This window comes from Scyliorhinus torazame, chromosome 15 (assembly GCF_047496885.1).
Source record: "Scyliorhinus torazame isolate Kashiwa2021f chromosome 15, sScyTor2.1, whole genome shotgun sequence".
In the NCBI taxonomy this organism is placed as follows: domain Eukaryota; kingdom Metazoa; phylum Chordata; class Chondrichthyes; order Carcharhiniformes; family Scyliorhinidae; genus Scyliorhinus; species Scyliorhinus torazame.
This window is the reverse complement of record NC_092721.1, coordinates 82,781,205-82,808,414: the sequence shown is the minus strand read 5'-3', so window position 1 is coordinate 82,808,414 and position 27,210 is coordinate 82,781,205. Positions and strand designations below refer to the sequence as shown.

The 27,210-nt window shown below is 44.1% G+C and overlaps 1 protein-coding gene across 5 annotated transcripts in view; it reads left to right on the top strand.

Moving 5' to 3' along the window:
- yap1 (Yes1 associated transcriptional regulator) overlaps window positions 1–27,210 on the top strand; it is a 222,214-nt gene that overhangs the window by 117,827 nt on the left and 77,177 nt on the right. For all 5 annotated transcript variants that reach the window (XM_072476352.1, XM_072476351.1, XM_072476354.1 and 2 more), the window contains exon 2: window positions 17,140–17,258. In XM_072476352.1, coding sequence (XP_072332453.1) covers window positions 17,140–17,258 — 119 coding nt within the window. The remainder of the gene's footprint in view (window positions 1–17,139; window positions 17,259–27,210) is intronic.

Genomic DNA, 27,210 nt, shown 5'->3' with positions numbered 1-27,210 from the left:
TGTAGGACCGGCTTTATGTTTCATCATGGATATCAATATTGGAGGCGGTGAGGGACAGCTTGATGTGACTGCACAAACGTGTCTGCTACTTGTTGGCATTTCGCACATTTGTACAAAAATCAAGCTACACCATACTATGATGGCATGGATCAAGCCTACAAGAATTGAGCTTGTGGAGACTCTGGATAGGTTAAGAAGATTTACAAGGATGATACTAGAAATACTTGGGACATAACGTATCAGAAAAGGATTGAAAGCTGTTTTTTTTCTTCTTGAAAGAGGAAGGCTGAGGGGTGACCTAATAAAGTTTTTAGAAGAGGTTTTGATCAAGTGGATACAAAAGAGATGGTTCTTTTTGGGAAGAGCATAACCAGAGGCCACCCATATAAGGTGGAATTCAGAAGAAACAATCTTGCCTAAAGAGCAGTTAAAATGTGCAATTCTCCATCACTTGAGTTTTTAAAGTAAATAGTATAGGTGCATTTGAGGGAAAAGGGAAGCGGTAGCTATAATGGCAGAGTTAGATGGAGGGGGTTCAAGTGGAGCATGAACAGAGATATGAATTGATTGGACCAAATAGCCTATTTCAGAGCCATAGTCCTATATAAAATAATTCTTGTTTGTTAGCAGCACTTATTGTTCTTAACTGCCCTGTGATGGTGAGTCTTTTTCTTGAATTGCTGGGCTCCTTGTGATGGTGTTAGATAAGGAATTTGAGCAAATTAAACCAGTCATAATGGAAAAATGGCACTATATATTCAAGTCGAGATGCTGCGTGACTTTGAGGTGATGGTGTTCGCCGGTCTACTTCACTGATGGATGTTACATGGAAGAGAGAAACTGTTGAACTAACTTTTGAGGATTATCGCAGCACATCCCATGGATAATACATACGGCAGCCGCAGTGTGCTGCTGATTTAATAATAATCTTTCTTGTCACAAGTAGGCTTACATTAACACTTGCATGAAGTTGCTGTCAAAAGCCCCTAGTCGCCACATTCTGGCACCTGTTTGGGTACACGGAGGGAGAATTAAGAATGTCCAAATTAACTAACGGCACATCTTTCGGGATTTGTGGGAGGAAACAGGAGAACCTGGAAGAAACCCATGCAGACACGGAGAGAACGTGCAGACTCCGCACAGACAGTGACCCAAGCTGGGAATCGAACCTGGGACCCTGGCGCTGTGAAGAAACAGCTAATCACTGTGCTGCCCGGACTCCTGGCTGGGATGAAGCAAATTACTCTGTCTTGTATGGTGTCCGTTTAGTGTGTCATTGCAGCTCTCCCCACCCAGATGAATGATACTTGTATTTCACTCTTAATGTGAGAGTCTCTAGGGTCCATATGTTGCTTCATTTATTTGCAGAGTATAAAACCTTCTGCCCTGTTGTAGCCACAATGTTGATATGGCTGGTTCATTTCAACCCTTGGTAAGGAGTGGCTCCTGGGATGTGGTGAAGCGTTGTAATTGCATTGGTGTTGAAGGGCAATAAAGTCCAGCAGGATGGCATGTTTTCCAGTGAGTGAGTTAAACCTGCATATGGATGTAATTTTAGCATTGCATCATTGTGCTCTTTTTTTCATCTACCTATTTAAGCAAATTATGTGACATCAATTACTACAATGGGTGTTGGTGTTTCACAGCTAAGCTGGGTGATTTCTAAGGTTGGTTACATTATGTGCAGTTGATTTGATAATTGTTCAGCCTAAAACCAATTTTAAAAATAATGAAAATATTTAAGTGAATCAGCCATGCCATCACTTGCAAGCTAAGTGCAGACTGCATATACCAGGATCTCGTGAACATTTTCTTTCCACTCCAGCAGAATGTTGGACCTTGCACAATAATTTACTACTTGAGAGAAACATTGTCGATCCATGAATGAGTTCGCTGCAGATGTGATTAGGTGCTGAATGAAAGGCATTACCCCCACCTCTCTAGTCAATTTTTGTTTTGTTGGCTTTAGCTGGGTTAGCTTGTGATGGTGCAAAAATATCAGGAATGGGAATTAAAATGTTGCCGTTTTCACCTGAGTGCATTGTTCAGCCTACCAAATCACAATAATTGAAAACTATGTTGGAAACCTCTGTCTGTGAATAAATATGTTGCGAAATGTAGTATTGAGGCAGGCAGATTAAAGATTAAGGCTTAATAACTGTGAAAGAATGCTACCTATCCTAGCTTTCCAATGTTTCAACTACACAGACCCAAGATTTTTCAGGATCTTTCCACTTTCTGTTCTGGTCCACTAAATATGCTGTCCTCGTTCAATGAGCAATGAGTCAGTATACTTTAATTCTGACATGAATTCACACACTTTTCCATCCCGTTCATGTCCCAGCCTGCCTGCTCTCAATATATTCTATGTTAAAAGTGCACAACCTTTTGGATCCAGGAATTTTGATTCTTTAATTTCAAAGGTATCACTCAACCTCCTTGTGCTTTATGCAGTAAAATTTTCTCCAGTTTATGGATAAACCTTGATGGAAACTGCCAGTGCATAACAAATAAGGTAGGATTGGGCATGGAAGTCATTAGTCTGGAATTCACTTGGTAAGATCAAAGGTTGATCTCTGCCTCTCGGCTAGCAACAGCGAAAAATCAAGTGGGTTTTATTTTGTATCACAATTTGGCGATCTGTAACAAGTGTAGGTGGATTTGCATTGAATGACGTTTGTGGTCGAACTTGATTTTTGGCCAGTTTGATCAAGGAGCTCAGCAATATTCACCACCTATTCTTAAATGGTGGCAATATCAAGCCCTGACAAGAATAGGTGATATCATAGGGGAGGCGGTGGCGTAGTGGTATTGTCACTGGCCTACTAAACCAGAGGCCTGGGGACCCGGGTTCGAATCCCACCAGAGCAGATGGTGAAATTTGAATTCAATAAAAATCTGGAATTAAAATGATGGCCATGAAACCATTGTCGATCATCGTAAAAACCCATCTGGTTCACTAATGTCCTTTAGGGCAGCACGGTAGCAGGTTCGATTCTGGCTTGGGTCACTGTCTGTGCGGAGTCTGCACATCCTCCCCGTGTGTGCATGGGTTTCCTCCGGGTGCTCCGGTTTCCTCCCACAGTCCAAAGATGTGCAGGTTAGGTGGATTGGCCATGATAAATTGCCCTTGGTGTCCAAAATTGCCCTTAGTGTTGGGTGGGGTTACTTGGTTATGGGGATAGGGTGGAGGTGTGGTGACTTTGGGTGGGGTGCTCTTTCCAAGAGCCGGTGCAGACTCTATGGGCTGAATGGCCTCCTTCTGCACGGTAAATTCTATGATAACAGCAACTTGGAGTTATATCTGACCTAATAAAATGCCCCAAAATACTCCAATGGAGCATTATCAAACAAGATTTGACATTAAGCCATATAAGCAGATATTAGGACATGACCAAAACCTTGGGGTTTTGAGATGAATGCTACCAGTGTTTTTTTTTTAAAGCTAGGTGTGTTGAGCAGCAGGCTCGTAATGTCAGCTTGGAAAAGACTTTCACAATTACATGACTCCAAACAGTTGCTTGGTAGCACAGAACTTGTATTTTGTTGAAAAGAGATATGTTGTCAAAGCTTTTTGTCTTGTATTCATCAGGGCAAAAGCAAGAATGCCAGATTTCGATCTATCACAGCACAAAGGAATGCTGATGGATTGGTAGGACAATCCTGATTAGCTAATCTGTTGCCATGGAGAAAGCGGGGAACATGGGTTTGTGAAATGGAAACCAATTTATTGGAGTTCCTTGAGGAAGTAACATGACCTGTGCATAAAGGGGGGGCTGGTGGATGTACTGTACTTAGATTTCCAGAAGGCATTAAATAAAAACACATGGTATGGGGTAACATTGGCATGGGTAGAAGATTGGCTGGCTAACAGGACCCAGAGAGTAGGCTAAAATGGGTCCTTTTCTGGTTGGCATGATGTAAAATGAGGTGTGCCACAAGGATCAGTGCTAGGACCTCAACTGTTTATAATTTATATAAATGACTTGGATGAAAAGATTAAGAGAAAAAGTATAGATAGGTTGTGAGTGGGCAAAGATCTGGCAAATGGAGTATAATGTGAAATTATCCAATTTGGCAGAAAGAATAAAAAATAAGCATATTATCTAAATGGTGAGAGATTGCAGAGCCCGGATGTGCAGAGGAATCTGGGTGTCCTAGTGCATGGATCACAAAAGGCTAATTAATTGCAGGCACAGCAATTAATTTTAAAAGTTCATTTATTGTGAAGGGAATTGAATATAAAAATAGAGAGGTTGTGCTTCAGTTGCATAGGACACCAGTGAGACCACATTTGGATTACAATAGACACTATTGGTCTCCCTTAAGGAAAGATGTAAATGGGTTGGAAGCAGTTCAGATAAAGTTTACCAAACTAATTTCTGGAATGGTTGGGTTGCCTGGGCACATGGTAGCTCTGCTTCACAGCGTCAGGGTCCCAGGTTTGATTCCTGGCTTGGGTCACTGTCTTGTGTGGAGTCTGCATGTTCTCCCCGTGTCTGCGTGGGTTTCCTCCGGGTGCTTTGGTTGCTTCCCACGAGTGCTTGTTAGGTGATTTAGACATTCTGAATTCTCCCTCGTGTACCCGAACAGGCGCCGGAGTATGGTGACTAGGGGATTTTCACAGTAACTTCATTGCAGTGTTAATGTAAGCCTACTTGTGACACTAATAAAGATTATTATTATTATTATGAGGAAAGGTTGAACAGGAGAGGTTTATACCTGCTGGAGTTTAGAAAAGTAAGAGGTCCCTTGAGTGAAACAATCCTAAACAAGATCCTAAAGGGTCTTAACAGGGTGGATATGGAGAGGATGTTTCTCTTCGGGGAGAACCAAGATCTAGGGGTCAATGTTTCAAATAAGGAATCTCTCATTTAAGACTGAGATTAAATTATATTTTTTCTGAGGCGTGAGAGCCTTTGGAACTCTCTTCAAAAAGCCTTTGAATATTTTAAGGTAGAGGTGGATGGAATCTTGGTAAACAAGGAGGTGAAGAGGTGATAGATTATCAGAGGTAGGCAGGAATGTAGATTTGAGGTTTCGCTCTGATTCAGATCGGCCATTATCTTTAATAAGTGAAACAGGTTAGAGGGGCCGTATGGCTTACTCCTGCTCCTTGTTCATTTGAAGTCCCCCATCCCTGGTACCGTTTTAATAATTCTCTTCTGCATCCTCTCTCATCCTTGACTTCCTTCCTAAAGTGGGTTGCCTAGAATTTAACATAATGTTCCAAGACAACATGGCTAGCATTGAGGTTCTAAATCACTCAAGCTACCTTTACTGAAAAGCTTTAGGAATGTCCTCAAAGCATCCGTGAAGAGGTCAAACATTTGCACCAACTCCTGGTGATGGACCAACGTGGAAGAAGGTTCATTTAGCAAGGCGCCAAATAAAGACAGACTTCTGTTGGAACATGCAGAGGTGAAGTTCAGATAGCAGTCCAAAACCTTTAAACAAATTTTTTAAACATTCATTCAATGGTTGTGGGCATTGCTGGCAAGGCCAACATTTATTGCCCATCCCTAATTACCCTTGAACTGAATGACGTGCGAGACCATTTCCGAGGACAGCTGAGGTCAGCCACATTGCTGTGGACCTGGAGTCACATGTAGGCCAGACCACTTACAGACTGTAGTATTCCTCCCCTTAAGGACATGGGGACATTTGATGAACCAAATGGGTTTTTATGACTGTAGAATCCGCACAGTGATCATGTGGAATGAAGGGTAGGATGCAAAAATCAAGGTTTATTAATGCATACATTAACTACCCCACTCCCCGAAAGATCTCCCACCCTGACCTACATTCAGTTTTTATGCCACCCTTGTTAAAGGGGAAGACCTGCCCCGTTACCAGGGAAGTTCTGTCGAGATCACGGGGAACTGGATAGCCACACCCGTGACCTCTACTCTTCCTCATTCCTTCCCTCCCGTAAGCACTGAGAGGTGTCGGTGGACTGATGTGAGGTCCCCTCGTCCTCTTTGCCCGGGGATAGCGCTCGGGTGTCGTTTGCATGGGGTCCAGTGGCTTATACCGGACAGGGGATTGATGTTTCCGGGTGGAGCCAGCGCGACCTCTGCCGGTCGCTGAATTTGCAAGTCGGACAGGATTGCGTCCGCCATCTCTGCATCTTGGGTCTCTACTGTCAACGGGGGTAATGGTGCCAATGCTGTCAACGAGGGTAATGGTGCCAATACTGTCAACGAAGGTAACGGTGCCATCGGGGGAGGCGGAATGTATGGGATCAGGATATCCGGGAGTGACTCTGGCAGATCAGGGGCGCGGCTGTGGAGGTTGTCCATGTGCCTGTTCGATTTGGGGCCTTGCGCTCACACCTTGTATGAGACCTGTCCAGTTTGTGACAATATCATGCTCGGAATCCATGCGGTGTTGTCGCCGAAATTCCGGACATGTACTGAGTCGCCCGGGGAGAAACCTTGCAGGGGGTTATGCCGATCCATGTCCGTCTCGGACCTGTCCTGACCGCACTGGACCTTCTCACCAATATCCGTGTACCAGGCTCTGCCAAGTGCGGAGGCGGTGTCCCATTAGCAACTGGAATGCTGCTGCCCCTGTCGTGGCATATGGCAGAAAAGGAACTGGGGCCAACTGTGTCTCCAAAGATCTTGAGGTCTGTTTCCTCATTCCCTGTTTGAATGTTTGGACTGCCCGCTCGGCTCTCCCGTTTGAGGCTGGGTGGTACGGCGCAGTGCACACCTGGTGAATCCTTTTTGAGTTCATAAATGAGCTGCTGGAAGCTGTCCCGTTATCCAAAACTAGCACCACACCGCGGGTTTGCAGTGAGTGCTGAACGTCTGGCGCAGATATTTGTGGCTTTCGTGATAGTTGCTTGCATCCGGTGTACGTCCATACACTTGGGAGTGGGTATCAGCTATGATGAGTAACACAGAGCCTTGGAACATTCCCGAAAAGTCAATGTGGAGGCAGGGCCAGGCCATTCCGACTGATGGAGGAACGCCGCCAGTGGCCATGTCTGGTGTTCCCAGCGCAGCATACAACGCAGGTCCAATTTCTCAATGTTGACACTATTCTGGTCACCAGACGTAACTGCAGGCCAACATCTTGGCTTTGGAAACTTCCCGGTGCCCGTTGTGGAGCTCCTTTAAGAGCAGGCCACAACTTGTGTTCACCTCAGGATAACATCCTCCTCGACACTCAACTCTGGGATTTTGGTTGTATAGGCCGCATCGGTGGCTGAGTGGGGAGGGGGAGGTTGCTTAATGCATCTGCATGGGGAATCTTTGTCCCCGAATGGTGTTCCAGTATGTACTCGTATGCGGCCAGCAGCAGGGCACAACGTTGGATTTGTGCGGATGCTTTGGGGGAATCGGCCAGTCCTCCTTAGACCCAACAAAGCCTTGTGCTCTGCGAACACTGTAAATGCATGTCCATAAACATACTGGTGAAATTTCTTCACCACAAATTCCCTGGCGCATAGTTCCGTTCTGTGCGGTGAGTATCCCGGAGGCGAACGCAATAAGGTGCTCTGGCCCGTTGTCTGTGCGTTGGGTGAGGACAGCCACAACGCTAAAAGGAGATGCGTTGCATGTCAGTATGAGCAGCACGGCTGGGTCAAAATGGGTCAACAACCGGGATGAGGAGGGCTTCCTTTTTACATTTGAGAAAACCACTCACTGTGACTGATCCCATTCCCATGGCTAGCCCTTTTTCAACAATTGATATGGGGGTGGAGGTTGGGGGGGCTGTAGCAGTGTTGCCAGGTTTGGAATGAACTTCCCGTAGTAGGTTATGAGCCCCAGGAAAGAACAAAACTCTGTCGTCGTTTCTGGCAGGGAGGCTTGCGGATGGCACGTAACTTGCCCTCAACAGGGTGCAGGCCGTGGCCGTCCATGCGGTATCCTAAATACGTTATCACCGCCGCATGAAACACACATTTCTCCCGGTTTAGGCGAAAGCTGGCCTCCTCAAAATGTCAGAGAACTTCGGCCAGGTTCTGCAGATATTTCCAGTCCGAAGATCCCATAATCAGTACATCGTCTAGGTAGACCATAATAAGGGGCAACCCCAGTAGGATATTCTCCATTACCCGCTGGAAAATCGCACAAGCTGAGGAGACCCCAAAGGGCAACCGGGTATATTCGTACAGCACAATAGTCACAAATCGCCGGGAGCCAGGGTCCAAAACCAGTTGGAGATGCGCATGGCTCATGTCTAACTTCGTAAAGGTGCATCCTGTCACTGGGTTTTGTGTATCAGACCTCGATGTATGGCGCAGGGTTTACCGGCATTTTATAGTTTCCACAAAGGCATACGGAGCCATCAGACATCACGGTTACGACTGGGGCTGCCCAGTTGGAGAAGTGCCTTAACAGTATTACACCCAAGCACTCCAACAAATCCAGCTCTGTATCTACTTTGGACCTCAAGGCGTATGGGAGGCAATAGGACTTTAAACTAAAGATTGGGGGGAAGGGAAAGTCAGGGAACCAAGAGGTGAAGTAATCAGTGGGAAGCGTAGCTGCTTAGGAATACAAAAAGGCACGAAAAGACAAAACTCAGGAGAGGTTACGATAGTCCCCATCCCACAAAATATGACAGTGTATGGAAAGGCTCAGTAAACCAAGGTCCACCACACTAAGAAAACAAAAAGGGACGGTCAATGGAGAATTAAAGGCGCTATATTTAAATGCGCGCAGTGTACGGAACAAGGTAGATGAGCTTGTGGCCCAGATTGTGACTGGCAGGTATGATGTGGTAGACATCACAGAGACATGGTTGCAGGGGGTCCAGGACTGGCATTTAAACATCCAGGGATTCACAACCTATCAAAAAGACACGGAGGTGGGCAGAGGGGGTGGGGTTGCCTTGTTAATTAGGAATGAAATTAAATCAATAGCACTAAATGACATAGGGTCAGATGATGTGGAGTCTGTGTGGGTAGAGTTGAGGAACCACAAAGGCAAAAAAACCATAATGGGAGTTATGTACAGGCCTCCTAACAGTGGTCAGGACCGGGGGCACAAAATGCACCACGAAATAGAAAGTGCATGTCAGAAAGGCAAGGTCACAGTAATCATGGGGGACTTCAATATGCAGCTGGACTGGGTAAATAATGCTGCCAGTGGACCCAAGGAAAGGGAATTCATTGAATGTTTACAGGAGGGCTTTTTGGAACAGCTTGTGATGGAGCCCACGAGGGGACAGGCCATTCTGGACTTCGTGTTATGTAATGAGCCAGACTTGATTAAAGATCTTAAAGTAAGGGAGCACTTAGGAGGCAGTGATCATAATATGGTAGAATTCAATCTGCAATTTGAAAGAAAGAAGGTAGAATCAGATGTAAAGGTGTTACAGTTAAATAAAGGTAACTACAGGGGCATGAGGGAGGAACTGACGAAAATCGACTGGGAGCAGAGCCTAGTGGGAAAGACAGTAGAACAGCAATGGCAGGAGTTTCTGGGAGTAATTGAGGACACAGTACAGAGGTTCATCCCAAAGAAAAGAAAGGTTATCAGAGGGGGGATTAGGCAGCCATGGCTGACAAAGGAAGTTAGGGAATGCATCAAAGCAAAAGAGAAAGCCTACAATGTGGCAAAGAGTAGTGGGAAGTCAGAAGATTGGGAAGGCTACAAAAACAAATAGAGGATAACAAAGAGAGAAATAAGGAAAGAGAGGATCAAATATGAAGGTAGACTAGCCAGTAACATTAGGAATGATAGTAAAAGTTTCTTTAAATACATTAAAAACAAACAGGAGGCAAAAATTGACATTGGGCCGCTCCAAAATGACGCTGGTAATTTTGTGATGGGAGACAAGGAAATAGCTGAGGAACTAAATAAGTACTTTGCGTCAGTCTTCACAGTAGAAGACATGAGTAATATCCCAACAATTCCGGAGAGTCAGGGGGCAGAGTTGAATATGGTAGCCATCACAAAGGAGAAAGTGCTAGAGAAACTAAGAGGTCTAAAAATTGATAAATCTCCGGGCCCAGATGGACTACATCCTAGAGTTCTAAAGGAGATAGCTGAAGAAATAGTGGAGGCGTTAGTTATGATCTTTCAAAAGTCACTGGAGTCCGGGAAAGTCCCAGAGGATTGGAAAATCGCTGTTGTAACCCCCCTGTTCAAGAAGGGAACAAGGAAAAAGATGGAAAATTATCGGCCAATTAGCCTAACCTCAGTTGTTGGCAAGATTCTAGAATCCATCGTTATGGATGAGATTTCTAAATTCTTGGAAGTGCAGGGTCAGATTAGGACAAGTCCGCATGGATTTGTAAGGGGAGGTCGTGCCTGACAAACCTGTTAAGAGTTCTTTGAAGAGATAACAAATAGGTTGGACCAAGGAGAGCCAATGGATGTTATCTATCTTGACTTCCAAAAGGCCTTTGATAAGGTGCCTCACGGGAGACTGCTGAGTAAAATAAGGGCCCATGGTATTCGAGGCAAGGTACTAACATGGATTGACGATTGGCAGTCAGGCAGAAGGCAGAGAGTTGGGATAAAAGGTTCTTTTTCGGAATGGCAACCGGTGACGAGTGGTGTCCCGCAGGGTTCAGTGTTGGGGCCACAGCTGTTCTCTTTATATATTAACGATCTAGATGACGGGACTGGGGGCATTCTGGCTAAGTTTGCCGATGATACAAAGATAGGTGGAGGGGCAGGTAGTATGGAGGAGGTGGGGAGGCTGCAGAAAGATTTAGACAGTTTAGGAGAGTGGTCCAAGAAATGGCTGATGAAATTCAACGTGGGCAAGTGCGAGGTCTTGAACTTTGGAAAAAAGAATAGAGGCATGGACTATTTTCTAAACGGTGACAAAATACATAATGCTGAAGTGCAAAGGGACTTGGGAGTCCTAGTCCAGGATTCTCTAAAGGTAAACTTGCAGGTTGAGTCCGTAATTAAGAAAGCAAATGCAATGTTGTCATTTATCTCAAGAGGCTTGGAATATAAAAGCAGGGATGTACTTCTGAAGCTTTATAAAGCATTAGTTAGGCCCCATTTAGAATACTGTGAGCAATTTTGGGCCCCACACCTCAGGAAGGACATACTGGCACTGGAGCGGGTCCAGCGGAGATTCACACGGATGATCCCAGGAATGGTAGGCCTAACATACGATGAACGTCTGAGGATCCTGGGATTATATTCATTGGAGTTTAGGAGGTTGAGGGGAGATCTAATAGAAACTTACAAGATAATGAATGGCTTAGATCGGGTGGACGTAGGGAAGTTGTTTCCATTAGCAGGGGAGACTAGGACCCGGGGGCACAGCCTTAGAATAAAAGGGAGTCACTTTAGAACAGAGATGAGGAGAAATTTCTTCAGCCAGAGAGTGGTGGGTCTGTGGAATTCATTGCCACAGAGGGCGGTGGAGGCCAGGACGTTGAGTGTCTTTAAGACAGAAGTTGATAAATTCTTGATTTCTCGAGGAATTAAGGGCTATGGAGAGAGAGCGGGTAAATGGAGTTGAAATCAGCCATGATTGAATGGTGGAGTGGACTCTGGGCCGAATGGCCTTACTTCCGCTCCTATGTCTTATGGTCTTATGGGACTGGTCGGGCACAAAAATAGCGTGGATGTGATGCCCAGGCCTTCCTGGAAGATGCCAGGGAATTTAATCAAGACCCCATCCGGTCCATGTGGGTTCATGCGGCAGACTTGCTGCCAGTCAAGGCAGAAGTGCTGCAAACTGTCATGGCCCAGCAAGGTTGGAATGCCTCCACGTCTCACTACTCTTGAGGCCGATGAAAAGTGGCCCGAGTTCGCAGTACTTGGCACCGACGACAGCTCCACCTGATCTTCGTCGCCGGTATAGAATCCACACAGTGATCACATGGAATAATGAAGGGTAGGATGCAAAAATACGTGTTTATCGAAATGTACATTAACTACTCCACTTCCCGAAGGGTCTCCTGCCCTGACCTACACAGGCCAGGTTTATGCACTCTGGGCTCCCCATGTTAAAGGTGAAAGCCCCGCCCTGTTTCCGGGGAAGATTGCACTCCGTAGAGGTCATGGGGAATGGATGGTCCACACCGTGTGACCTCCATGGGGCTTGTAACCAAGGCAATGGATTCATGGTCATCCTTAGCCGTTTTAAGTCCAGATTATTATGAATTCAGATTTCTCCGTCTACAAGCAGTAGGTCATTTGGCTCCCCAAACCTGCCCTGCCATTCAATAAGATCATGGCTGTGTGTGATTTGAATTTCACACTCCCATCTATCTTCAATAGTGTTTAATTCTTGTCGGGCAAGGGAATCAATCTGCCTCTACCTTATTCAATCACCCAGCCTGCCTCTCTCAGCCCTCAAAATGTACCTTATCGCTGTCCTAAAAGAGTTGTGTGTTATCTAATTGAATTTCTACATATTTCTCTTATATTTAATGATTTATTGTGTTATTTCAGCTCGGAATGCAGGGCTATTCGTGTAAGTTAAAGTGTTTCAACTTGGATTTGGGGTTCTCTGTTGAGAAATGTCCGAATGAACCTACTTCCAGCTTTAATTTTGATTCCTATGAGAACACATGAATCACTCAAATTACGATTTTCAGGATTGCAACTACAATTAGCTGGAATAATTGTAATTCAAAAAAAGGTGTACGGCTTGAACATCTTCCTTTTGGTCACAAGAGAACAGGCTTCTGTGCTTGAATGTAAGTGAGCCATGTTTCAAGCTCGACGGATTTGTCTTAAATTGGTTGTTAGTGTAGATATTGGAGCATTCGGGGTGAATCAACTGCTGCTCAATCGTGGAATAAAACTTAACAGTCATTTTGTTTCAGGTATTGTAAGCACGGACTAGTTGAATACTGTCTATACTCTGCCTGTTATGAACATTGAAGAAACCTGCTGGTTGATTTGATCAGCCAGTTGTTGGGGCGTGTGGCCTACATACTTAACATTATACCGGAACATTATACCGGCACAAATTCACATGACGTTCCTAGATTGTCCATGCTTGCATCAGTGAGAAAAAGACTATTGGGGAAGCAGGCGAAGATGAATTCTCCACACGATTGGCAAGCAGGTGCAGAACTACGCAGCTTGCATGCGGGAGTCATCCACCCAACAGAAGGGACCTTGTTCCCTCCTTCTCCCGCCATGGTATCTTAAGGTTTGCAGCATTGTGAGATCATATGAAGTCACAACATCTATTGGAGCGACATTGGGTAGAATTGATGTCAACTGAGGCAAGCGACTAACTGAAGTACTTAGTGGTGTTGAGAACACATTGTAGGTGAGCTGTGACTGGAATTGCGACACTGCTAGAAGGACTACCAGCACCGTGTAAATTGTAGGACACTCGTGTGTCTACATTGATGTGTCAAGAACACCATAGTGATTATTCTAGATCTCAAAAAAGCTGTACTATTATGGGGAATATTAGCTTCCCATCAATACGTTTTAATGACTCTTAATGATGGCTATAGGTCTAAATGTTATGTAAATAGTTTTCACAATAATTCCGTTCAGTATTTATTCTTGTGATGTCATTTTTAACAAAAAAGGGAGTTGTAGTGATATTGTTTCAATGGAATATGTAAATTGAGTGCATCTCCACTGCAGGAAATGTCATACAGCATGTGACACAGCTGTAGGCGTTTTCGGTAAGGTATATACGTTGTGTTTTCTTGTAACTTGTGTCCATACGGGGCTGCGTTTTCAATAAAATTAACCCAAAGTATTTGTTACAATTCATCAGTATGCAGTTGGTAAGTTTCTGTGAAGAAACCTGTTAGTGTTCGCCCATTAACCTTGTGCTCAGTGTTACATTAAATGTTGGTATAGCAACATCATGATTTTAAAATCCTTCTCTGCTTGTTGTTCCCATCTCTGTACCCTCCTCCAAACTGTACAAGCATCTTCAATTTTGGTATCTTGCTGATCAACAATTTTATTTGTCCCAGCATTGGTAAGCCTTCAGTTGCATCGCCCAAAGCTATGGAATTGCCTCCCCAAACTTCTTCTTTCTCCTCCCATAAAATATTCCCCAAAACCAACATTTTGATGCAGCTTTCGGTCGTCTGACCTGTTGTGCTTTTGGTGTTACATTTTTGTGCGATAATGCACCTTGGAAGGTTTTATTATATTTACTCCATTTAAAGGCGTTATTTAAATGCAAGTTGTTTCACAGCGAAATGTGACATAATGCTACAGTTGTAGTGCTTTTGATGTTTGGGGGCTTAGTTGTTGAGATGTACGTGTCCCTGGTGTGGTTCATGTTCTGTGGTGTGCAAGTTTTGGCCAAACGTTGTCCAGCAGATCTCGTTAAATTTTGTAACACCTTCACCCTATGCAGTCCTACTAACCAGTCGGACTGCACATTATGCAATTCTATAATTTTTCATTTCCCCAAATGGGTTAAATAACAAATTTGTACCTGGAGGATAATGGTGTGTAACTAATTTTTAGCGATACAGAATGAATAATCGTGCTTTACCTCAATGGAGAGTTTATCTTGAAAAAAAATTCAAAGTATAAACATTAACCTGGCGCAGAGTGAGGGTTCTTTTGTTTATAATTTAATTGTGGTGAGCAGACCAGAAGGATGTGGGTATGTTAGATTATAGTTTTAAAACTTCATAATTTAACAAGAGCACATCTTTCATTTTATAGAGGAATTCAAGACAATGAGTCAGAGCATTGTTCAGAATGTAATCATCAAAATCTGAACTCTTTGGATGTCTGTAACTTACTCGTCCATTGAAATGCTGTATATTTGTTTGTTCTTGGAATGTGGGCAAGGCCACATTTGTTGCCTTGAGGTGATGAGCTGCCACTTTGATACGTTGCAGTTCATTCAGTTAGTGCTGCCACAGCATGCCCTAACTGTCCCAACTACTACAAATCCATTGTGACAATGGAAAAGGTCTGTAGGATCTGATCAATTTGATTTTATGTAACTTTGCCCCAGCAAAATTGAGACCATGTTACGAAGAACTGGATAAAATATTTGTTTGGGGACAAGTCTATACTGAAATAATTACATGCTCGATAGCTGCAGTGGCTCCAATGTTGTGGGATTGGGAATGGGTTGATTTGGTTCCCGTGTTGGGAAACTGGGGAGGTGTCAACAAAAAATAGGCTGGAGGCTTGCAGAGAAAGTTAAATGCTGAAGTAATAGAAATGGTTGAATATTGTTAGGTTTGCTTTGTTTACGATGCACATTTATGTAGAGTATTCACATATAAGTTTACATGGATTGTTAAAGTCCACGGTAAAGAACTGTATGTGGGAGATTTGGGTTTGGGGACGGCTTTTTTTTTCCTTTGTGTGTTTGCATGTATTCTTGGATTGGATTGGATTGGATTTGTTTATTGTAACGTGTACCAAGGTACAGTGAAAAAAGCATTTTTCTGCGAGCAGCTCACAGATCATTTAAGTACATATAAAGAAAAGGAACTATAGGGCAACACAATGTAACTAGATAACACCGGCATCTGATGAAGCATACAGGGGTGTAGTGTTAATGAGGTCAGTCCATAAGAGGGTTGTTTAGGAGTCTGGTAACAGCGGGGAAGAAGCTGTTTTTCGAGTCTGTTTGTGCGAGTTCTCAGACTTCTGTATCTCCTGCCCGATGGAAGAAGTTGGAAGAGTGAGTAAGCCGGGTGGGAGGGGTCTTTGATTATGCTGCCTGCTTTCCCCAGGCAGCAGGAGGTGTAAATGGAGTCAATGGATGGGAGACGGGTTCGTGTGATGGACTGGGCTGTGTTCACGACTCTTGAAGTTTCTTGTGGTCTTGGGCAGTTGCCATACCAGGCTGTGATGCAGCCAGATAGGATGCTTTCTATGGTGCATCGGTAAAAGTTGGTAAGAGTTAATGTGGACATGCCGAATTTCCTTCATTTCCAGAGGAAGTACAGGAGCTGTTGTGCTTTCTTGGTGGTAGGGTCGACGTGGGTGGACCAGGACAGATTTTTGGAGATGTGTACCCCTAGGAGTTTGAAGCAAATTACAAATTCTTGTATCTTTTTACAGATGGATGTATTGAACCTGACTAAAATAGATGTGGAAATCAGGCTTGGGAGAACGAGAAAAAATGGCTGGAAATATCTGACAACATAAATTATCAGGGTGTCGCAGTGGTTAGCACTGCAGCCTACAGCATTGAGGACCTGGGTTCGATCCCGGCCCCGGGTCACCATCTGTGTGGAGTTTGCACATTCTCTCCATGACTGCGTGGGTTTCACCCCCACAATCCAAAGATGTGCAGGTTAGGTGGATTGGCTGTGCTAAATTGCCCTTTAATTGGAAAAAATAATTGGATACTCTAAATTTTATAAAACAAAATACACCAACATTTAGGATTCTTTTTGAGAGCAATTTAGAATGTTTTTAAAATTATTATTTAATACTCTATATAAAACAATCTGGGCAATTTGTTGTAACAGTTTGTTGTTTTTGGCCTTCCATTACACATTTCTGTTGTCTGTAAAGATTTAGGTAGCTTAAAAATTTGAAAGCGGTTTAAACACCTTTTACCATTGATCTACCTATGGACATGTTCAGGTCTATTGCTGCTTTCTCACCAGAGCTGATATTTAAATAAAGTTTACTGTAGGCTTGATATAAATTTCTCTTCTACATGAATCAGAAGGTTACAGTTTCCTGTGATGAGCTCATCAATTGGAAATCCATAATGTTTATCGGCTTACTGCATTAACCTTTTCTGTTTTATTCTGAAGTGTTTTTTTTTCAAATTTAGAATATCCAATTCATTTTTTTTCCAATTAAGGGGCAATTTAGTGTTGGCAATCCAACTACCTTGCACATCTTTGGGTTGTGGGAGCGAAATCCACGCAGGCACGGGGAGAATGTGCAAACTCCTCACGGACAGGGACCCAGAGCCGGGATCGAACCAGGGACCTCGGCGCCGTGAGGCAGCAGGGCTACCCCACTGCGCCACCGTGCTGCCCTGTTCTGAAGTGTTTTGATGGCTCTGAGGTCCACAGAATGTGACTGATTTGATTTTAGCAATGTGCTGTTGACAGGGCTGCATACTTTGCTCTGACAATAATTTGGGGCTGGTATTAATCTTTGGGTGAAGAGAGACCTGTAGACCTGTGTTGTAGCTGGGCTGTCTCTTCTGATTTTTAAGGTAGGAAATGACCACACCAATTTTTGTCTGATTATTTTTCCCCCCTCCTTTTCGTTACAGCCACATTGAACAGACGACAACATGGCAAGATCCAAGGAAACCCATGTCTGTGTTAAATTCAACTACTCCTGCCAGCCCGGTGTCTCTGCAGCAGAGCCTAATGAACACAACGTCTTCAGGTAAGCAGAGACCAGCAGTGCTGGAAAGAGTGGGTGGATAAAGTAATGAATAAAGAAGAGAGAAACAATACTTATGAACCTAGTTCCCAAATAATTTTTATTGGAGCAGTTGTAGCAATCACTTGACAAGTTTTTATAAACTTGCATGGTTGAGGGCTTTGTTTTGCCCATTTGATCGCTTTTCAGAATGCCTATCTTGCAGCCTTCCTAATTTTGGGATTAGTTTTGGGATTGCTCTAAGGAGAAACTAGTCTGTTCAGTAGTTATTTTAAGTGAATGGGCGTGCTAAAATTTTAATGAAGAGTTTAAAAAAAAAAAAAAACACCCAAAAGAACCATTATTACTTTGGATGTCTTATTATGGTCACCAGTTTGGTAATTATGGGTGGAATTTAATCTGACAAATTTGGCACAAGTGTGCTGATAGAATATTAATGAACATTGGCTTAAAGATGCATATTTTTTCCTATCATGTGTCGTCACAAATACAGAACATGGGTTTAATGACAGCGGCATGGTTTTCAAAGAAAGCAGAAGCTTTCTTTGCAGGTGCTCAGTAGGATTTCATAAACTTAATTTTGTTTTGCCTAGCTTTCTACCTGTTGGTCACAAAATAGTTCCACTTTCAACTTTGCACAGGATCCTGTTTTGGAACCACTTCTGTGTTCAGTGTTCATCATAGATGGAGCTTGAGGAAGTGGCGTCTACATTTGCAGCCAAACTATAATGGGAGGAAAAGTACTGGGAGAAATTATGAGAGTCAGGCGGGGAATAGTACTGGGAGTCATTCTGAGAGTCAGGTGGGGAATAGTGCTGGGAGTCATTCTGAGAGCCAGGCGGGGAATAGTACTGGGAGTCATTCTGATGGTCAGGTGGGGAATAGTACTGGGAGAAATTGAGAGTCAGGCGGGGAATAGTACTGGGAGTCATTCTGAGAGTCGGGCGGGGAATAGTACTGGGAGTCATTCTGAGAGCCAGGCGGGTAATAGTACTGGGAGTCATTCTGAGAGTCAGGCGGGGAATAGTACTGGGAGTCATTCTGAGAGCCAGGTGGGGAATAGTACTGGGAGAAATTGAGAGTCAGGCGGGGAATAGTACTGGGAGTCATTCTGATGGTCAGGCGGGGAATAGTACTGGGAGTCATTCTGAGAGTCAGGCGGGGAATAGAACAGGGAGAAATGATGAGAGTCAGGCGGGGAATAGTACTGGGAGAAATTGAGAGCCAGGCGGGGAATAGCACTGGGAATCATTCTGAGAGCCAGGCGGGGAATAGAACAGGGAGAAATGATGAGAGTCAGGCGGGGAATAGTACTGGGAGAAATTGAGAGCCAGGCGGGGAATAGTACTGGGAGTCATTTTGAAGGCCAGGCGGGGAATAGTACTGGGAGTCATTCGGAGAGTCAGGCGGGCAATAGTGCTGGGAGTCATTCTGAGAGCCAGGCGGGGAATAGTACTGGGAGTCATTCTGATGGTCAGGTGGGGAATAGTACTGGGAGAAATTGAGAGTCAGGCGGGTAATAGTACTGGGAGTCATTCTGAGAGTCAGCCGGGGAATAGTACTGGGAGTCATTGTGAGAGTCAGGTGGGGAATAGTACTGGGAGTCATTCTGAGAGCCAGGCGGGGAATAGTACTGGGAGAAATTGAGAGTCAGGCGGGGAATAGTACTGGGAGTCATTCTGAGAGCCAGGCGGGTAATAGTACTGGGAGTCATTCTGAGAGTCAGGCGGGGAATAGTACTGGGAGTCATTCTGAGAGCCAGGTGGGGAATAGTACTGGGAGTCATTCTGAGAGCCAGGCGGGTAATAGTACTGGGAGTCATTCTGAGAGCCAGGCGGGGGATAGTACTGGGAGTCATTCGGAGAGTCAGGTGGGGAATAGTGCTGGGAGTCATTCTGAGAGCCAGGCGGGGAATAGTACTGGGAGTCATTCTGATGGTCAGGTGGGGAATAGTACTGGGAGAAATTGAGAGTCGGGCGGGGAATAGTACTGGGAGTCATTCTGAGCGTCAGGCGGGGAATAGTACTGGGAGTCATTCTGATGGTCAGGCGGGGAATAGTACTGGGAGTCATTCTGAGAGTCAGGCGGGGAATAGAACAGGGAGAAATGATGAGAGTCAGGCGGGGAATAGTACTGGGAGAAATTGAGAGCCAGGCGGGGAATAGTACTGGGAATCATTCTGAGAGCCAGGCGGGGAATAGAACAGGGAGAAATGATGAGAGTCAGGCGGGGAATAGTACTGGGAGAAATTGAGAGCCAGGCGGGGAATAGTACTGGGAGTCATTTTGAGGGCCAGGCGGGGAATAGTACTGGGAGTCATTCTGATGGTCAGGTGGGGAATAGTACTGGGTGAAATTGAGAGTCAGGCGGGGAATAGTTCTGGGAGTCATTCTGAGAGTCGGGCGGGGAATAGTACTGGGAGTCATTCTGAGCGTCAGGCGGGGAATAGTACTGGGAGTCATTCTGATGGTCAGGCGGGGAATAGTACTGGGAGTCATTCTGAGAGTCAGGTGGGGAATAGTGCTGGGAGTCATTCTGAGAGCCAGGCGGGGAATAGTACTGGGAGTCATTCTGATGGTCAGGTGGGGAATAGTACTGGGAGAAATTGAGAGTCGGGCGGGGAATAGTACTGGGAGTCATTCTGAGCGTCAGGCGGGGAATAGTACTGGGAGTCATTCTGATGGTCAGGCGGGGAATAGTACTGGGAGTCATTCTGAGAGTCAGGCGGGGAATAGAACAGGGAGAAATGATGAGAGTCAGGCGGGGAATAGTACTGGGAGAAATTGAGAGCCAGGCGGGGAATAGTACTGGGAATCATTCTGAGAGCCAGGCGGGGAATAGAACAGGGAGAAATGATGAGAGTCAGGCGGGGAATAGTACTGGGAGAAATTGAGAGCCAGGCGGGGAATAGTACTGGGAGTCATTTTGAGGGCCAGGCGGGGAATAGTACTGGGAGTCATTCTGATGGTCAGGTGGGGAATAGTACTGGGTGAAATTGAGAGTCAGGCGGGGAATAGTTCTGGGAGTCATTCTGAGAGTCGGGCGGGGAATAGTACTGGGAGTCATTCTGAGCGTCAGGCGGGGAATAGTACTGGGAGTCATTCTGATGGTCAGGCGGGGAATAGTACTGGGAGTCATTCTGAGAGTCAGGCGGGGAATAGTACTGGGAGAAATTGAGAGCCAGGCGGGGAATAGTACTGGGAATCATTCTGAGAGCCAGGCGGGGAATAGAACAGGGAGAAATGATGAGAGTCAGGCGGGGAATAATACTGGGAGAAATTGAGAGCCAGGCGGGGAATAGTACTGGGAGTCATTTTGAGGGCCAGGCGGGGAATAGTACTGGGAGTCATTCTGATGGTCAGGTGGGGAATAGTACTGGGTGAAATTGAGAGTCAGGCGGGGAATAGTACTGGGAGTCATTCTGAGAGCCAGGCGGGGAATAGCACTGGGAGAAATGATGAGAGTCAGGCGGGGAATAGTACTGGGAGTCATTCTGAGAGCCAGGCGGGGAATAGCACTGGGAGAAATGATGAGAGCCAGGTGGGGAATAGTACTGGGAGTCATTCTGAGAGCCAGGCGGGGAATAGTACTGGGAGTCATTCTGAGAGTCAGGCGGGGAATAGTACTGGGAGTCATTCTGAGCGTCAGGCGGGGAATAGTAATGGGAGAAATTGAGAGTCAGGCGGGGAATAGTACTGGGAGTCATTCTGATGGTCAGGTGGGGAATAGTACTGGGAGAAATTGAGAGTCAGGCGGGGAATAGTACTGGGAGTCATTCTGAGAGTCAGGCGGGGAATAGTACTGGGAGTCATTCTGAGAGTCAGGCGGGGAATAGTACTGGGAGTCATTCTGAGAGCCAGGCGGGGAATAGTACTGGGAGTCATTCTGAGAGCCAGGCGGGGAATAGTACTGGGAGTCATTCTGAGAGCCAGGCGGGGAATAGTACTGGGAGTAATTGAGCCAGGTGGGGAATAGTACTGGGAGTCATTGTGAGAGTCAGGCGGGGAATAGTACTGGGAGTCATTCTGAGAGTCGGGCAGGTTCAAGGTGATATTGGCAAAAGTTTGGAATGGGTAAAATAAAAGCAGATGGAACTTGGTGTCAGTAAATGTGAGCTGGTGCATTTTTTAGGAAGTGTAAAATACAATTTGGTCGGGAAAGCTGAGTGATGTGGCATTGTCAAGTCATTTGAGGGTTAAGGGTTTGCAAGGGATGAAAACCAGCATGTCAAATGGATGAGTCCCCAAATAACTAACTGTATAAGGTTGGTGTGGAATACAAAAATCAATATTTAATGACTCTGTTTAATAGCTTAGCAAGACCAACAGTTAATAATTTTTGGCTCTACACTGTAGGGAGACGATAGTAGTGGAACAGCACAGATTTACTAGGACACAGCCTTGTATGAAGAGATTCAAATATAAAGGGGCACAAAATGTTACACGTATTTTGATTGGAATAAATGAAGTTATGAAATGATTTCAGATACTTAAATTTATGAAGAATAGAATATATATGGGAGTCAGATAGTTTCCAGTGACTGAGGGATCCAGAAGAAAGGGATATGGATACAAGATTAAATGGAAGAGATTTAGGATAAAGGGCAAGCTGAATTTTCTACGGATGCGAGGCTGCAGAATGTACTGTCAGAATTGGTGATCAAAACATAATCTGTGTCTGTTTTTAAGAATAAAAGCTCGATAGGTGGTTGAAAGAAAAGTGAATGAAAGGATATGGTGATGCGAACAACATGAACTGGCTTGGGGTGGGCTGAATGGCCTGTTCTGTATTGTGGTTTCAAAGTGTTCCATGGAAGTAATTTAGTTTTCAATGAAAAATGTTCCGAGATCTGGCTTTGATTTTAAAATAAGAGCTTTTGGGTCCGTTTTCCAGAGAAGATTTTGAATTCTGTTTGAAGTTTGCGTGGTGCTCTTATATATTTGTCTGTGCGTATTATTATTCACCTTGAACGAACCAGTACTTAACGTTTGAATCAATCATACGTAATGTTTTACCTTTTGAATGTGCTCAGTGTATTTCTCTTTTTATATTGTATTTGAAGCAGTCGGCTTTACTTGCTTCACTTTTTTAATGAATGTAGACAACAGATTTCACTATCACAGGCTCAATTCTCACATTCATTTGACAAAAAATTGAAAGAAAATCTTTTAAATTCAATCTCAGTTACAGAAAGGTTCATTAATTTGCAAATCCGGGCAACCGAGGGTGGCACAGTGGTTAGCACTGCTGTGTCACAGCGTCAGAGACCCAGGTTCAATTCCAGCCTTGGGTGACTGTCCATGTGGAGTTTGCACGTTCTCCCAGTGTCTGTGTGGGTTTCCTCTCGGTGCTCCGGTTTCCTCCCACAGTCCAAAGGTGTGCTGGTTAGGTGGATTGGTCATGCTAAATTGCCCAGTAGTACGGCGATACGGCAGGGGAGTGGGCCTAGGTAAGGTGCTCTTTCAGAGTGTCGGTGCAGACTCGGGCTGAATGGCCTCCTGCACTGTTGGAACTCGATAGAAAAAAAAAAAAAATTTGAATTCCTGCAAACATTTCAGTGTTGCTGAAGTAATCATTTTGATTCAAGTAGGTGCTGTTTAGCACAGGGCTAAATCGCTGGCTTTGAAAGCAGACCAAGGCAGCCAGCAGCACGGTTCAATTCCCTTACCAACCTCCCTGAACAGGCGCCGGAATGTGGCGACTAGGGGCTTTTCACAGTAACTTCATTTGGAGCCTACTTGTGACAATAAGCGATTTTCATTTTATTTTCATTTCATTTTCAAGTACCCACAAAACCCACTTAAATGTTTATAACAGATAAAAACAAATTAAGCCACGAAGAAAAGCATCAATTACCCATCAACCTGCTCATTCTATCTCAGCTGCCAATAGCATACTATAGATTGCAGACACTTCTGACTGCTCGGGAGTCACAGGATTTTCTTTTGAAACGGTCAGTTTCTCCCTCCGTCCTCCCAACCCCTTCACGTCTCTACTGTTTGTGAGGAGTGAGAGAAATGGTGCAAAAAGCATAAGGAGGACATTCAAGTCTGATGTGTTTTAAATAGTCCAGAACATCAGGAAATGGCAAATTGCATTGCTCGTCACTCTTGATCATTGTCATCATTATAAACTGGTTTGCAATAAACTGCAAGACGTGCATAAACTTCATAATGTTGTTTAGGGTTCTAGAATATGGTAATTTGTAAATCTGTCGGTTCAAAGTTTTCCAAATAAATTGATTTTTTTTTTTTTTCTTGCTTTTATGTTTTGGATCCTACATATTTTTTTAATCAATGCCACCAGTACTGGGAGATGATTGAAAACATAGGTTTCTGTTGGAGAGAATTGTTGGAGAATGTGCAGAAAAGGAAATTGGGCCATGTAGCTATCCACTATCTTGGTGCAAGAACCATACCGGTTTATAAGTATGACGGTCAGTAAGGAATCTGAAAATGTGATCGTTTTCAGTGGCTGATGCAGGGAGATAATTCTGTCACGCATTGTTGGGTGGAGCTCCACTCACCCACTCAGTTACGGAACCATTTACTGTCACGCAATCATCTGAATTTGGAGAGCACTATGTCTACACTTGTAAGGATACTGAAGGTATTTCTCAATAATTGGCTGCCTCATGCCTCTGTCCAAAGAGCCCTTAATCTACAGATCTGAAATTCTCTTCCGGCTGCCTCATGCCTCTGTCCAAAGAGCCCTTAATCTACAGATCTGAAATTCTCTTCCCGGTTCCCTCAATCGCCTCAGATTTGAATCTTCAACTTTTCTCTTGTCTGCTCCTTCATCTTGATTCCATTATCCTCCAACCCAGCATGACTCCAGTCGAATTGGCTGCTTTTTCCCTGTGTGCATTGCCAAGGAATATTTCCTATATGAAGGAGAGGGACTGCTGAGGAGATAGAACTCAGATCAGTGTATGCCGAGACAAGTCAGCAAAGAGGAGAAATATAGCAGTGCGTTGGGGTGGTTAGTATCAGGTATGTTATTGCAATGGGGGGAATGGAACAGGGTAGAGGTGCTGCTCAAGAATGAACTACAGCCAGAGGGGAGAAGGGGTTGGGGACCAGACAGCTTGCCTTGAACAGGAAATGTAGTTTATAAATTCATAGCATATTATTCCATAGAGGAGGGGAAAGGACCCCTGACTGGAGGGAGAAATTGAGAACTTAAATATTAAATGGGAGATAGAAACTTCAATTTTACTTTGCTCAAATGCTTCATGGGTTCTTGTAACATGCCAGCTATAGGATTTAGACGGGGAGAGAATAGGAAAGGAAGGTGGTCACGAATAATTAAGGAGCAAAGAGTAGAGGGAAACCCATTGTTTGGCAAGTGCATACCCATTAAAACAGCTACTTGAAAAAACATGGCTCTTTTCAAATCCAGGCTTCTGAGGAAAGGACTTCAACCTGAAATGTTAACTTATTTTGCTTTCCACAGATTTTTTTCTGACCTGCTGAGTATTCTGGCATTTTCTGTTTTTATTCATTATCAAATACTTGCTAATTCCTCGGCTGCTTTCTGATAGCGCACTCTCCAATTTCTTCGAGGCTCTAATATTCTTCCTGTAATGAGCTTCACAAAAGGATGCAATCCCTACTGAACGATACAAACAAATGACAACTCCAATGCACAGTAGATTAATTGATCTTTGTGAGAGTGGCACTTTTTGCCTTCATGTTTCTGGGTGCTGAAGGTATAAAATTAACCATGGGTCACACTCTTCATTCCTGTCTGGTGATCCCTAGATATTTGGATGCTTGATGCTTCCACCGGCAGTGCAAAACAGTCCAAGATAATTGGCATTAAAATCCCATGGGCAAGAAGACTCCAGTAGTTCACTGATGCTTACTGTTTAAGCTAATAAAAGAAGAAAAGCCATTTGGATAAAAATTGGGAAGGAAGTCCATCATACTCCATGATGGTCCAAGAGATTGGGAGATAATTGGAAACGGGATCATGACAATTCATTTCTATTTTTTGAAAGATACATATGAGCATAACAAAGTATGTTGAATATTTCTGATATGTTCCTGTTCCTTCAGAGAATATCAGATATCTGTGTTGGTGCTTGATAATTACCGTGTACCTCCATTTCAATTTTAGTCTACATTTAATTGAAAGTAATCCTTCAGCAATTGAATGTTAGCTTGAAGAATGGAGAGTTTAAGATTTCTGTGCAGGAAAGATTGTCAAGCCAGGTTTACAATTTGATTTGATTTATTATAAAAACAAAAAGGCACATTTAAAGATGAGATGCAACGTGATGTTTTTAAAATCTGGCATGAAGTGAACCCATGTTTCTATATAGTTTACCTGGGCTGTCGCTTTCTATCCATATAATGTTGATGGTTTTCGCAGAGCAGCTGGCTGTAGCTTGATGCTTATTATATTCTTTGCAGGATCTCAACTCTGCTAAAATGAAGAAATAGGTTAGTTTGTCACTGGTTAGACAAGGAAATTGACCATGGTTGTTGTTCTTGCCACTCTTATGGGCCAGTTTTGGAGCTTTCATGAAGCATCTTGAGAGTAGGTCACTTGGAGGTGATTTTTTTTATATGTTGAAATTAAAAACCTCCAGTTATCCCTACAGCCCTAATGAGGAGCTCAACAAGAGGATGAGCTGACCGACAGAATAGAGTTCCAACTGTTCTCTTCTCCCATTGGTTAGAATAGCATATCTGTATTGTTCCTTCTTGCTAGCCAGTGGATTTTGTTGCAAAGTGTACGTGTGGACATCAGGTGGGAATGTAACTCAATTGTGAGCCTTGCAGTAACATGTACACTGCGTCCTCATTCAGTAGACTTGAATACCTATGTCTCTGTGTATATCTATCCTCACTTTTTAAAATAGACAGTCGCTTATCAGTCAAAAAGCCATAACAATTATCAATTTCCAAAATACTATGGATGTCCAAATCTGAAAAGAAAAGCAGAAGATACTGAAAATGCCCAGTTGCTCTGGTTGCTTCTGTGGAAAGCTAAACTGTTAACATTTCAGACTTGTGACCTTTCATCAGAACTGGCACAAGTTACCAATATAATACCCTTTTTGAATAGCTGTGGGGGGTGGTGAGAAGAATAAAGGGAAGCTCTGTCTGGGTAGAAGATACAATGTATTAAATGGCGAAGCATTTCAGTGTGGAAGGCGAAGGGAGGGGTAATGGGATAGTCAAATATAAAAGGTGTGTCTAGAAGAGGTGAATAGCAGGTTCCTGATTAGCTACCATCCAAATGCAAAATATAGGAAATAAGGGAGCAGCTAGATGGAGGGAAAAAGCCAAACCAGCAAAGCAAAATGAAACAAAATGAGATAAGAAGTGACCATCTAAAGTTGTTGAACTCCAGTGAATCCAGAGGATGTAAAATGCCCAATCAAAAGATGGGACGCTGTTCCTCGAGCTTGCATTGCACTTCATTGAAACATGCAACAGGCTAGAGACAGAGGTCTGAGAGGAAGCAAGATGGAAAATTAAATGATAGGTGACTGTACACTGGGTCAGGCTTGCATACTGAAAGAAGGTATTCCACACAGTCTTTATCTAGTCTGTGTTTCCTCTCCTCAATGTAGAGAAGACCACATTATAGAGTGAATGCACCAAGTACAAATAAATTGTTATTTCACCTGTGGGAATGATTGGGGCCTTGGACAGTGCCAAGTGAGTAGATAAAAGGGGACGAGCATTGAATCTCCTACGCTTTCATGGAAAGGTGCTATAGGAAAGGAAGGGATTGTTGAGGGTAGCTAAGGAACAGATCAGGGTATCGTGCAGGGAACTGTCCCTTTACAAGTCCGGAAGGGGAGGGGAAGATGTGTTAGCATCACACAGGAGGTGGCTAAAATGGTGGTTGAACAGAAGAGGCTAATGAAGTGGAAGGTGAGGACAAGAGGAACCCTGTTGTAGTTCTGGGAAAGAAGGGAAAGGTTGAGAACAGAAGA